General features: G+C 41.1%; 1 protein-coding gene across 2 annotated transcripts in view; it reads right to left on the minus strand.

Moving 5' to 3' along the window:
- The window catches only part of LOC131035081 (uncharacterized), a 180787-nt gene that overhangs the window by 106437 nt on the left and 60694 nt on the right, over positions 1 to 13656 (minus strand). For both annotated transcript variants that reach the window (XM_057966721.2, XM_057966712.2), the window contains exons 4-5: positions 12926 to 13122; positions 12719 to 12769 (exon numbers count right to left, since the gene is read on the minus strand). In XM_057966721.2, coding sequence (XP_057822704.2) covers positions 12719 to 12769; positions 12926 to 13122 — 248 coding nt within the window. The remainder of the gene's footprint in view (positions 1 to 12718; positions 12770 to 12925; positions 13123 to 13656) is intronic.

The raw sequence follows: 13656 nt of genomic DNA on the forward strand, positions 1-13656 counted from the left end.
ACTATGTCAAGCTTGTGGACCCAAGATCTGGCACTCAACTGTCCATTGCCATCAACAATTGGTAAGGGAATTTTATTCAATGCATCTTTATATTCTACCGGCTGAGAACCTTGTCTAATCTGTCCTCTAGGATACTGTTGTGACGTTTTCACACATCGCCCCATTGCAAATGGGGACCCTTGCTTTTTTGCTTTTTAGGGTTTGTTTTTTTTAGGTCTTTTAGGGTTTTGTCAGTTGGCTTTTGCATTTTGAGTGTTGTCGGGGAGATCAATAGGATAGCATGTCCGGCTTGGATGTCCTGATCCTGAAAATTGGCTAAGTCTGAATGTCCTGATCCTGAAAATTTGGCTAAGTCTGAAAGTCCTGATCCTGAAATTTGGCTAAGTCTGGAATGTCCTGATCCTGAAATTTGACTAAGTCTGGAAACTGAAAAACCTCAAAAAACTAGATTTTGCAATATAACTCCTGGAGGTCTGAAACCACTCTCAAACATCCTGAAAGTATATATGGAATATAACTTAAAGTATAAGTGACATTTCCTTTATATTCCATAAAAATTATCCTGATAGAGAGTTCAAAAAGTCAAATTTCGCTCCTGTCCTTCACTAAGGATCCAGAGCGAATTTCGCTCCTGTCCCTCTCCAAGGGACCAAGACAAAGCGCTCCTGTCCCTCACCAAGGGACCAGAGCGATTTTGTTTATATACACATTTTTTAGACCTTTCTTAGACTTGAACTCTTATTCATGGCGTGTAACAAGATGATATCTTCCTTAGCCAAGACATTTCATGGTGAAAAGTGAAGCATTTTGGCCTAGAAGACAAAATTCGCTCCTGTCCCTCACTGAAGGACCGGAGCTTGAATTTCAAATTTGCACTGTTCTTGCAGGATCAAGACAATTTTATGATTGGAAGAGATCAAGGAGGGCATGTTTTGTGCATTGAATATAATTTGAGTGGTCCACAAGCAAGGAAATATACCAAGATGACAAAAGGCGCTCCTGTCCCTTGCTGAAGGTCCAAAGCGATTTTCTAAAAAGTGCAATTTTCTTGCAAGGACGAAGCAAGTTTTGTGATTGAAACGAATGAAAGAAGGCATTTTTAGCCCGTTGAAGATAGTTTGGAAAGCTAACAAAGGACAGATAAGCTTGGATTTGCAAAATCGCTCCTGTCCCTCTCCAAGGGACCAAGGCAAAACGCTCCTGTCCCTCTCCAAGGGACCAGAGCGAAGTTATCAAAATTCATTATTTTTTTTGCCTTATTTTAGCAAATCGCACTAGATGCCAAGTTTGCCAAAAACTTCGAAATATTTTTAAAAAAATTTTAATTAAATTGGCATTTAATGAAAAGCGCATAGCATTTAATAATTAATTTTGAGCCTTGGAAAATCATTTTTTTTAATTAATTGAGGCATTTCGAAATTAATTATTATTAAATTAAAATTTAAAAAGAAGAGCGCTTGAGGTATCATTTTTTATTGCTTAATTAAGTCGGGCCTTCTCCTTTTATTAATCTTTGTTTGTTTTTTCCACCAAGTCGGCCTATGGAGAGATGTAGAAGGTGAGCGCTCTATATATTGGAGGTGTTGTTTCACAATTCAAATCATTCAATCATCCTTTCAAGTGCGAAATTGGAGAGCGATTTGAGGAGCGAAATCCAGAGGAGTGGAGGGCGAAATTCATCTTGAAGGCTATTGGAGAGGCGTATTTCTTGCAAGTTTGGAGGATAATTTCCAGATTTTTGAAGACATTTGAAGGCGAATTTCCAGATTTTTGAAGAGGAAGGTGGAGTTCTTTTCCAGGCTAAAGGAGGTGCATTTTATCCAAGGGAGAGCTTTGATCTACACTTTGCCTAGCAAAATTCATCTATTTTTACATCATTTCTTAGAGTTTAAAACTCAAGAGGAGGTATGGTGAAATCATCTTGACACCCTTATTCAAGGTTTGATTTTTTTGACATTTTTTGGAAAAATCTAAGTATTACATGGTTAATTAGGAAATGATAACTCAAGATTTATCATGAGATTTCCTAAATTAAAATCTTGAATCTTCCTTTTAAAGTTTAATTTTTAGATTTCAAGATATATTACTAATTTTGAAATGGTGTGTAGGTATCAAGATGGCGACTCCAAAGCCCGGAGGATCTACAAGTCGGCAGGTTCTCATCAAGGACGATCAAGCAAGGACAAGGACGACCTTCTTCAATCCAGCCTAGCATTGACAAGGGCGACCTCCTCCAGCCTAGCATCGACAAGGATGGCCTTCTTTGGACTAACGTCATCAAGGGCGACTTCTCCAATCCAGTATTCCAAGGCGAGGTACATCAATCATCCTGCACATCAAGGACACAAGAAGTTAGAACAAGGGTTCATTGAAGAAGCAGATAGTTCCAGATGAATTAATTAAAGCTAGCTTCTCAACAACATCAAGTTGAATATTTACCAAGTTACAAGTGTCAGACGAGGTGGCATCCTAGTCATCACTTCTCCAGTCAGTGTGGTCCACCTCAGCATTTCCAGATTCAATGTACCTAACTCATGGAAGGTGACACATACTTCGATGTACCTACCCTAGCTATCCATTGGTGGAATTTTCTAGAGAGGACATGTGTCCAAGCAATACAATTTTATCATTGGTCAAGCATTAAATGTTATGTAATGGTTGTAACAAACCCTAATTACGATTTTCATTGTTGAATCTTGGCCATTGATCTCGAATTGATCTAAGCCATCGAATTGTATTGAGGGCACTATATAAGCCTTGGCATTTCATTTTGTAAAGGGAGTTAGTTAGAATATAGATATAGAAGCAGTTAATAGAAGATAGATAGAGAGTAGTTAGAAGGTGATTAGCTAGTTGATAGAATAGCAATTAAAGTAGAGTAGAGAGAGAAGGCAAAGATTGTTGCCAAGATGTTGTTGTAAAAGACTTGTAACTTCATTGAATAAATGGTGAAATTTATGGGTCGATTCGACAATTTGCATGGTCTTTATACTTCTCATATTTGATTTCATGTTATTAGATGAGTGGAAGAAATGTGCTTGATTAATGGTGGAATTCGTATATCCATACTACTAGCAGTTTGTTGATTGCAGACTTGCCTTGTGTAGTCAACTGGAATCATTCAGCTTAAGCTTAACTTCAATTGTCGCTTCTTCATTGATATGCATCAACCTGATGGTGTCTATGCCTGCAGTGATGATTTGAACATCATAAAGCTTTCCTTCGAAGATCGCACTAACCTTGTGGAGATGGTCCTGTGATGTCAAAACAAGACTTAGTTAGAATTTCATCAAAGATCATTCATTGCTCTTACATTCTTAGTGTTAGGATTAGATCCTTTCCTTGCACTCATCTTTTTTCCTTTTTTCAAGTCTAAGCTAGCAAGAGCCTGTGTTCCAGCAATATTCAAAGCAGATCAGACATTCAATCATCAAATGTAAGTCCCCTTGTGATTCCAGCAAATCACATCATACCACAAAGAGCTTATCCACACGTAGAGACCCTACATACAAGAACCTTGGAGTCATCCTGATTGATCCTTTTTCGCGACATCTTCAACAATCAGAGACTTTACTCAAGAGAGGATAAGGTACCTTTAGGTATTTTATTCTGTGTTTGATAGTGTACAAAATACACGTCAACAAGTACCTAGCCTTATCCTTTCGTTGGTCCATGAACTGATTCAAGTTCATTAATCCCCTAACCTGCTCTAGAAGTGCCATGTAGTCATCATATGCAGCCATCACGTCATCCGTGATATGAGTTTCCTTAGCTACTTCCTCTGGAATCGCCTCTTCTTCAGTTTGTCTAGGTAGAAAAGTAGGGCAAAGAGGTTTGTCAGACAGTGTGTTGTCCTTACAGCATTAGAAGCTGCCCTATCTTGATTTTCATGTCCAACATTACCTCTACTAGGTACACTACTAGATCTTCTTGATCAGGAACAATCCATTCTCATTTGTCCCATAGCCGTGATCATACAATCATGGAATTGTTGCATCATTTGTTGCTGCTGTTGTGCAAGAGCTCTCCAAAAGTTATTCAATTGATTATTCAAGCCCCTTGGTGGGCTTTCATTTCTTCTTTCACCCATCTTTGCTTCAATTGGGTTAATTTCAGCCTCTTGTTGTTGCCCCGACCTACTCCTTGTGTTATATCCGTGCGATCCTGACTCCCTAGAGTGCATAGAACCAATTCAAACTCACATGCAATTGGTTAGAAGTAACATGCAACCAACGATTCTGACATGCAGCTGATTAGAAGCAACATCCAACACTAAAAATCAACATGCAACTATCTGGGCAGTCACCAAACTAACATGCAAGATCTGGGTAGTTGCCAAAACTGACATGCAAGTCCACCAAACTGACATGCAAGATCCAAGTAGTTTCCAAACTAGCATGCAATTATCCGGGTATTCACCAAATTGACATGCAATAACATCTAACACAGTCGTGGGATAGAGAAATAACAGAATTCAAAAATATTATAAGTGTGTTCAGCAGCAATTAAAAGGTTAATTTATGATGTCTGGGAGACCAAAGTTAAACTGGAGCAAACGGTTGCAAGAGTTAGAGCCTCCAAAGAACCAACCGTCCAAGAAAGGAAAAATGGAAGAGTCGAGCAATGCAACCATGGACAAAGGGAAAAGAATATTACCGTCCGGAGTAAGGGTTGCAGTAAAGACAGATACAGAGAAAGGGAAGACAATGCTGACTAAGGTTACAGCAGACACCATCACCTTCGAAGGGTTGAGCGGCACTGTGTGTAGAACATGGTGGCTGGAGACTCCAGACAATCACCCCGTCAAGGATTCCCCTCGACATGTACAGGTGCGTTGGGCAATCCAAATGCCTGTGTTTGCCATTCGAGATTTTGAGCCATGTCCCAGGATGATGATTACCACGTATGATAGAAATGCTAGGGAATCTGTATTTACCTACCAGCAAAGTACAGTAACAGTGTCATTTATAGCGGAAGCATTTACCAGAGTGTTCGGCATTCCTAGCGAGGGCAAAGATGTCGGCAGAACGAAGGCAAAAACTTCTACAGGTAGTGTGTCGTGATACCGCAGAGGAATGGGAAAGAGTGAATGCATCGAAAGGATGAGGGTTAAAAAAGTCTTACATTGTGCCAAGCGAATAGCAATGTCTGCTCGATGTGATGAAAAGTAGACTCACGAGAGCCAGTCAATCCTCAGACACCGTTGTACCCATGTTGGATTGATGAATAGGTTAAGGAACAGGACAGTATATGATTGGGCGTTAGTCCTTTCTGATAGGATTCACAACTTCCTCACCCTACGGCATAACACCTTCTACATGCCTTTTCATGCCATCGGACTCTTTCTGGACACTGTGCGAACATAGGTACCCTCCGACAAACATGTGTGGAAGCTGCAAAGTCGGGTGGACCCTTCGCGGCCACCTATCTTATATTGGACTCGCCTAGATACCTTCACAGTTAGTGGGGATGTCCAACCTAGCAGGAAGTGAAGGTGGCAGCAGGTGGTGGCTTCGGAGAGTGAGCCAAAGTCGGCAAAAGAGGAGGAGAGCAACGCAGGGGAAGAGTCGGCACATACCTCTTCTAGGAGCAGTGGAGGCAATGATGTCTTCTGTCTGGCTAGTCGAGGAGAAGTGGGAAGGAGTCCTGGAGAGGAGACGGTGGATAGTGTTGGTGGTGGTACACCAGCGGCAGGTGTCATGGGTACACCCTCGAGTGGTACGAGTACGGTTGGAGTAGCACCATCGAGTAGGGTCAAACCTTCGAGAGGGGTGATGACCAAACGACTTATTTTCGCTCCAGTCTTGCTAAGGGTGGACGGTGGATTGACTCCACTCCCTACTTTGAGGATGACCATTGGAGCCGTACCAGTGCCAGGATTCAAGCAATTGTGACCTCCACCCACGCAGACACACTTTAGTGTCGCCCCACCCGCAAACTGAGTGCATGCGAGTCAGGAGCTTGCAACAGAGAAAGCGGTCGAGTTGGAGAGTGAGCCTGCGAGTCAGGAGACCGCTACAGAGAAAGGGTTCGAGTTGGAAAGTACGGTCCACGCATGGGATGCATGGTTGGACCGCTACCAAGCGACCCTCATGGCACCGGTTGGATCTCGACCTCCTTCACCACAGCCACTGGTGTTGCCAGAGATCGTGGATTTAGAGGAGGGGAGTTCTCACCAGTAGCAGGAGTCATCTATGGATGTCTTCCAGGATACGGTGCTTGGAGAGGACTATAGGGTTGTTGAGCCCAACCAGCAGATAGCATCCACTATGCAGGGTGAGTCAAGTGCGGTAGAGCAGTTTCTAGCAGAGATGGAGGCCAATGCACAGAGGATGGTCGCCTTGGCAGATGTGGAGGCCAGTGCACGGAGGATGGCGGCTTCAATTCGGGAACTAGCTCTTGGATAGACTGCAGTGGAGAACCTGCTTACACTTGCCATAGGGGGATGTGTAGAGGAGTTTGCCACGTGTTTCAATTCAAGGGGATGGCTTGCAACAGAGACGCCTGCCATGATGGAGGAGTGGAAGTGCAAGGAGTCGACCGGCGAGAGTGGGACATACTTGTTGCGGTAGGTAGACGCATTCTGTGACTGCTACTATGAGCTCCGACATGCACAACATTTGGCATCTGGGGCGGAGGCAGAGTGGGTGGCAGCCATTACAGCTGGGGAGGAGCTAGCCACTCGGTTGCAGACCATTGAGGAGGAGCTCCTACAGCAAAGGTCACGGGTCACCGTATTGGAGGAGTTGGTCCAAGCAAAGGCAGAATTGGCACAGGAGGCGGCTACGCAAGCGGCAATAGAGACTCGCCTCACTTCAGTTTTGGAGGAGTTGGACAAGAAACTACTCTACCGCACCTAACTCACCTTACATAGTGGATGCTACCTGTTGGTTGGGCTCAACAACCCTATAGTCCTCTCCAAGCACCCTATCCTGGAAGACATCCATAGCTGACTCCTGCTGTTTGTGAGAACTCCCCTCTAAATCCAAGATCTCTCGCAACACCAGTGGCTATGGTGAAGGACGTCGAGATCCAATCGGTGCCATGGGGGTCGCTTGGTAGAGGTCCAACCATGCATCCCATGCGTGGACCGTACTTTCCAACTCGGCCCCTTTCTTTGTAGTGGAATCCTGACTCGCATGCGCACTCTCCAACTCGGCCCCTTTCTTTGTAGCGGGCTCCTAATTCGCAAGCACTCTGTCTGTAGGTGGGGCGACACTAAAGGGTGTCTACGTGGGTGGAGGTCGCAATTGCCTGAATCCTGGCACTGGTACGGCTCCAACGGTCATCCTCGAAGTAGGGAGTGGAGTCGATCCACTATCCACCCTCAGCAAGGCTAGAGCGAAAATAAGTCGTCTGGTCATCACCCTTCCCGAAGGTCTAACCCTACTTGATGGTGCTACTCCAACCATACTCGTACCACTCGGGGGTGTACCCATGACACCTATCGCCGGTGTACCACCACCAACACTATCCACCGTCTCCTCTCCAAGACTCCTTCCCACTTCTCCTCAACTAGCCAGACGGAAGGCGTCATTGCCTCCATTGCTCCTAGAAGAGGTATCTGCCGACTCTTCCCCTGCACTGCTCTCCTCCTCTTTTACCGACTCTAGCTCACTCTCTGAAGCCACCACCTGTTGCCGCCTTCACTTCCTACTAGGTTGGACATCCCCACTACCTGTGAAGGTATCTAGGCGAGTCCAATAAAAGATAAGTGGCCGCGAAGGGTCCACCCGGCTCTGTGGCTTCCACACATGTCTGTCGGAGGGTACCAGTGTTCGCACAGCTTCCAAAAAGAGTTTGATGGCATGAAAATTCATGTAGAAGGCCTTATACCATAGGGTGAGGAAATCATGAATCCTGTCAAAAAGGATCGATGCCCAATCATATACTGTCCCGTTCCTTAACCCGTTCATCAATGCCAACATGGGTACAGCGGTGTCTGAGGCTCGACTGGCTCCTGTGAGTCTACTCTTCATCACATCGAGCAGACATTGCCATTCGCCTGGCACAATGTAAGACTTTTAACCCTCGTCCCTTCGGTGCATTCACTCTTTCCCATTCCTCTGCTGTCAAATCATCACAGCACACTAGTTGTAGAAGTATCTACCTTCGTTCTACTGACATCTTCGTGGCATTTTTGTCAACTTTCTTGCCCTCGCCACGAATGTCGAACACTCTAGTAAATGCTTCCGCTATAAATGACACCGTTACTGTACTTTGCTGGTAGGTAATTACAGATTCCCTAGCGTTTCTATCACACGTGGTAATCATCATCCTGGGACATGGCTCAAAATCTCAAATGGCAAACATAGGCATTTGGATTGCCCAATGCACCCGTGCATGTCGAGGGGAATCCTTGATGGGGTGATTGTCTGGAGTCTCCAGCTACCATGTTCTACACATAGTGCCGCTCAACCCTTCGAAGGTGATGGTGTCTGTTGTAACCTTAGCCAGCATTGTCTTCCCTTTCTCTGTATCTATCTTTCCTGCAACCCTTACTTCGGACGTCAATATTCTTTTCCCTTTGTCCATGGCTGCACTACTCAACTCTGCCATTTTTCCTTTCTTGGACGGTTGGTTCTTTGGAGGCTCTATCTACTGCAACTGTTTTCTCCAGTTTAACTTTGGTCTCCCAGACATCATAAATTAACCTTTTAATTGCCGCTGAACACACTTATAATATTTTTGAATTCCGTTATTTCTCTATCTAACATGCAATTATCTTGGTATTCACCAAATTGACATGCACTAGTAAAACCCTAACAGGGTGGCAAGATCATGAGCTTTGATACTACTGAAATATCCTAACTGGCAGTTCTTATGAGAAAAACAAACTTTCATAGATTTATCACAAATTAACCAATACACAGCAGAGTTATAGGAAAATTCGAGCTTTATGCAATCATTATTGAATTTCCCATATTTGTATTAAACTAAATTTCATTACATAGCTGGAAATGATCTGATATACTATTGCAGATGGAGTGTTATTGTTCAAGCAGCACTTTCTTACCAGGTGCTGCGATCTTATTTTCAGATTACTTCTAAAACCCTTCAAACTGTTTCAGAATAATTCTTTTGCCTTTAACCCTCTAAAATTCATTACCTGCAGTCTGCTATGGATGTAATTCAAGGCACTTGATTGCTGTAATGAGTTTGCTGAGTCCCCTGGGATTTCGTCCAGAAGATTTTCCTTCCAGGGTTTTCGTCCTGAGAAGTTGCACTCAGATTGCAGTTTGCAGAGAAAATAATAATAACTTTGGCTGAATGAATGAATGAAAAGCTACATCCACCCCTTAATAAAATAACTCCATCCGATACAAAAAGTCATCAATGCTTCTAGAGACTTCTTCTTTAGCTTATTTAGGCAATGAATACAAGTTTATTAATTAATTTATGTCCCCCTAGTATCATTGCCTAGAGAAAATAATGTTATAACTTGATGTGGCCCCCTCTTTAAGACTCAACAAAAAATTATAATACTTATTTTCATAATTATAACTTTTTGGGGTTCCAAATTATTTAATCTCTCATTCCCTTTATTTCTTATTTAATTCTAGCCTTGGGAATGTTGCAGGCCAGAATTTGACAACCTGTGGCCCGTCAAATGAGAGGGGACATTACAATATATATACTTGAAAATTAATTGAAATAACTTCTGTAATGTCCCCGATATAATTAAATAATATTAATTATTGTAAGGCCCCAAATTTAATAACAAATCTTTCGAGCCCTTTATTTAATTAGTTAAGTTATGTCGGCCCGTTTGTTACCCTTTGGGAAACTTCCTGGAGCCCATATATATGGCTGAGTTAGTCATTGTCGTAGGTATGCGAATTTTCGTAATTTTTTCTCTCCTGTGCGAATTCCTGTTGGAGTTCTGGTATCCACCATTTCGAAGGTGAAAGACCCTCCCTATTTGGTATTTGCAGTTTCGGTGAGATTCACCCCCTCACCCTATTTTGTTTATTTGTACTCATTCCAGATCTGGCAAACCTTGAATCTCATCATTGTTTATCTCTCCAGTTGCATATCTATTCATCTGATACATGCACCAGGAATTCCTAATATTCAAAATTTATTGCTTACGGAAGATCAACCCTTCATCGCACATTCACTGGAGCACACCGTACGGTTATACCACCGTACACCTCACACCTCCACCATACATCCCCACCATACACCATACACCATACCTCCACTGCACCTCTCACTCCACCATACATCTCACCAACCCCACCGTACGCCATACCTCCACCATACACCCCACCGTACCTTCCCACCGTACACCTCTTACCTCACCGTACATCTCACCCCACCATACATCGTCTCCTTACATCCCACCGTACACTTTCATTGGCATCGTACGTTTCCACACCCTCACCGGTCACCTCCACCGTACGCCCTCACCCTCACCATACGGTCACTCTCAATTTGTCGTACAGTGGCAACTGTACGGTCACACTTGCACACTCTCAATCTTGTCGTACAGCGGCAAGGGAACATTACAACTTCAAATATTAAATGAAGATTTATTATATGAAAGTTGAAACCCACAATTCTTTTTCAACAATTTAAATTAACAAGCATACAAGGTGAAACACCTTGCTTGGCAGAGGATGATTGGCAAATAACAATTGTCAGTTTGATTATTTAATCCTTATCAGCAGCAATACAGTCAAACCCCAATTTTGAAAAATCTGGAAATGACACATTTTCCAACACTTTCTGACAAACCCCAGCTAGTATCACTCTAAACACGTTCTGAAGGATGATAGGTAGAAAATGATGATAGGAAGTGATTAATAGCCATCAACCTGCAATAAATTCTATAATCTGCCTTCAAACAATCCTTTAAACCCCTAAATAACTCCAGAAATCTGAAACAATTATAGCCTGGCATAATCTCTGAATGAGATTATCAACTGAATGCTCTTAGGTGATCTCTCACACTTGCAAACACTATCCTTACTAAGGGATTTCGTCCTCGATAAGCTTGAACCTTCGCCAACAAACCCTTGCTCTCCAAAAAACTTCATCAATTTTGCAAACAAGAATGAATTAATGAGCTCTCAAGAGCACTTTTATAACCTTCTCGAAAACCCACGACTTGGAGGAAATGAAATGCACTTTTATAATTTCATTTCATCTCAATTAATCACTTAATGTAGTTGGCGGCCCCATAAAGGCTTAATAAATGACTTTATAATCATTAAAATATCTTATGCAATTAACACTCCTTATCCCCCTTAATATAGAGTCATTAATTTAATTAATATTACCAAAGTCGAAACTTTAATAAATTAATATTAATCATTAACTCCAATTAATGCCAGAATCAGAACATCTAATTAATTCTGCCAACTACCCAGCAATAGTTGTACCCTCCACCCATCTAGATGACTTACTATAGATAGTATGGGACCAAATGCTCAAGAGACTTACTAAAAATCGTAAGAATGTACAAACGAAGCTTGTAAGACCCCTGGAAGGCAAACCACCAAAAAACTGAGTCTCTGAGATGGAGAGTACTGAAATAAACAACCCAAACGTCAGCCAAAAAGCCCTAAACCCCCCAAAGTGTCCCCTAAACACTCCATTAGCCTACGAGGACCTTTGATAATAGGCTAACCTCTGAAAATAACTAATGCTTAGGAAGGAGCAAAAATGGGGACATTACAGTGTTTGACCATAATGTTTATTAAGATTCCACACTCTAATATAGACGGGCCTAAATAAATAAAATATGCTTAAGGCATATTACTAAATATATTTAATTAATAAAATAATAATTTATTTATAGATTATTATTTTATTAATAAATAATGTCTTCTGATGAAAGATTATGTCAACTTCCTCAACAGATTTAACTTATCTTTCCCCCTATATTTTAGCAAAGCACTATCGAAGAAAATGAAAAATGAGAGAATAATCTGATGAATACATTATTATTCATGGCAACAATAATAAAAAAGTTGTGTGTTATGAGGTCATTGCATGGAAGAAGAAAGAGGAAGAGGTTGTAAGAAACCCAGGTTATTGTGTGTCTATTTATTACAGACTTCATATAAGTTTTCTCATAAGAATGATGCTTGTGGAGTCATTTTTACTTTTATGGTTTCCCACCATAATTCTGTGTTTAAGTGTAATTTGTGTTCTTTATATTTCTTCTACAAATTTACTTCTTGTATAATTTAATTCCTATATAAGTTGATTATCACACCTGTCTAGATATTGGTTTCCTAAGATTGACTCTTTAGTTAGCCCCTTTTAGTTCAAACCAGAACTTAATAACTTCTTTGTTTTTCTTATTGGAGTGTTGTGGTTAGGACTCTACAAGATTGAGTTGGATCTGTTAGTTTTCAGTTCTTGCCAAGCACTTATGATCATTGGGTCATGTGTTCAAGCATTAAACAAGTTTTCCTGAGATTTGATGTTGTCCCACCTGCCTCCCTCCCTCTTTCTCTCTCTCACACAACATTAAATAGCTTATGAAGTTTATTGGTCTTGAGGAATAAAGTAACCTGTTTTAAAATTAGCCAACCTAGTCAATTAGAAGCATCATGCAAATGTTGATTTCATTGTTTAGGGAAGATCTGTCATTTTTCCAATTTCAAGACAAAATAAACCCAAACCCAAATATATTTCCTTTCCAACCAGATAATAAAGAGTGATGTATAATCCATTAGAATGAGCAGAACAATTAGTTTTAGACCTTTATCTTTTCCATCAAAGCTCTTGTCTCTACCTCACCAACCAAGTCAGTCTGCAATAAGCAAGAAAAGACCATATAAATGATCTACAAGGCCAGTCTCAAATAAGAACTTAATTCTGCATTATAAGTGCAACTGAAAGATAAGGACATCAAACATACATTTCTAAATATTTCATTTAAGGTAATAAAAAGTCATAAGTATCAGACCTTGTTAAGTATAATACGGTCAGCATATGCGATTTGCTCCACAGCCTCATTCACTACTCCTTTTGGCTTAACCTCTTCCAAATGTCTTGTTGCATTTTTTGCATCAACCAAAGTCACCACCCCATCAAGTTTCACATTTTCCGATATCTTATCTTCCGCATAGAATGTTTCAATTATAGGAGCAGGATTTGCAAGACCTGTGAATTGAAATAAATGAGTGGAATAATTAATCCCTTGAAAATTCAAAACAAATCAGCATCTCTATTGGAACAATTAGTTTTTAACAGTTTGATTTACTTTTTTTTTAAACAAAACTATTGCTAGTTTGCTTTATCAAAAACTATATAACAAAAATCCACTCCTGATGTCAATCAGCAACTTTCTACACAGTTCTCGTCTCTATTATCTAAATAATTGTGAATGTATCCATATATGAGTGTACATTAATTACAAGAGAGTGATTATTCTATAAAGAAATTAAGCTCCATACATTGTACAACTAAGGATTTCCAGAGGCCACGATACACTCACTAGAAAAGATTTAGCAATAGCAGTGCTTGGTTGGGGAAATGAATCTCAACTTCCCTTGCAAACAAAACAGTCATGTTAACTACTAGCTACATAATCTCCTATTGTAATGCATGCATGACCCTTTTCTGATACATAAAACACTCCTATAAATTGATCAAATTGGCAATACTGTTTAATCTGGCAGTTTTTCAACTACATCA

This window comes from Cryptomeria japonica, chromosome 5 (genome assembly GCF_030272615.1).
Source record: "Cryptomeria japonica chromosome 5, Sugi_1.0, whole genome shotgun sequence".
Taxonomy (NCBI): domain Eukaryota; kingdom Viridiplantae; phylum Streptophyta; class Pinopsida; order Cupressales; family Cupressaceae; genus Cryptomeria; species Cryptomeria japonica.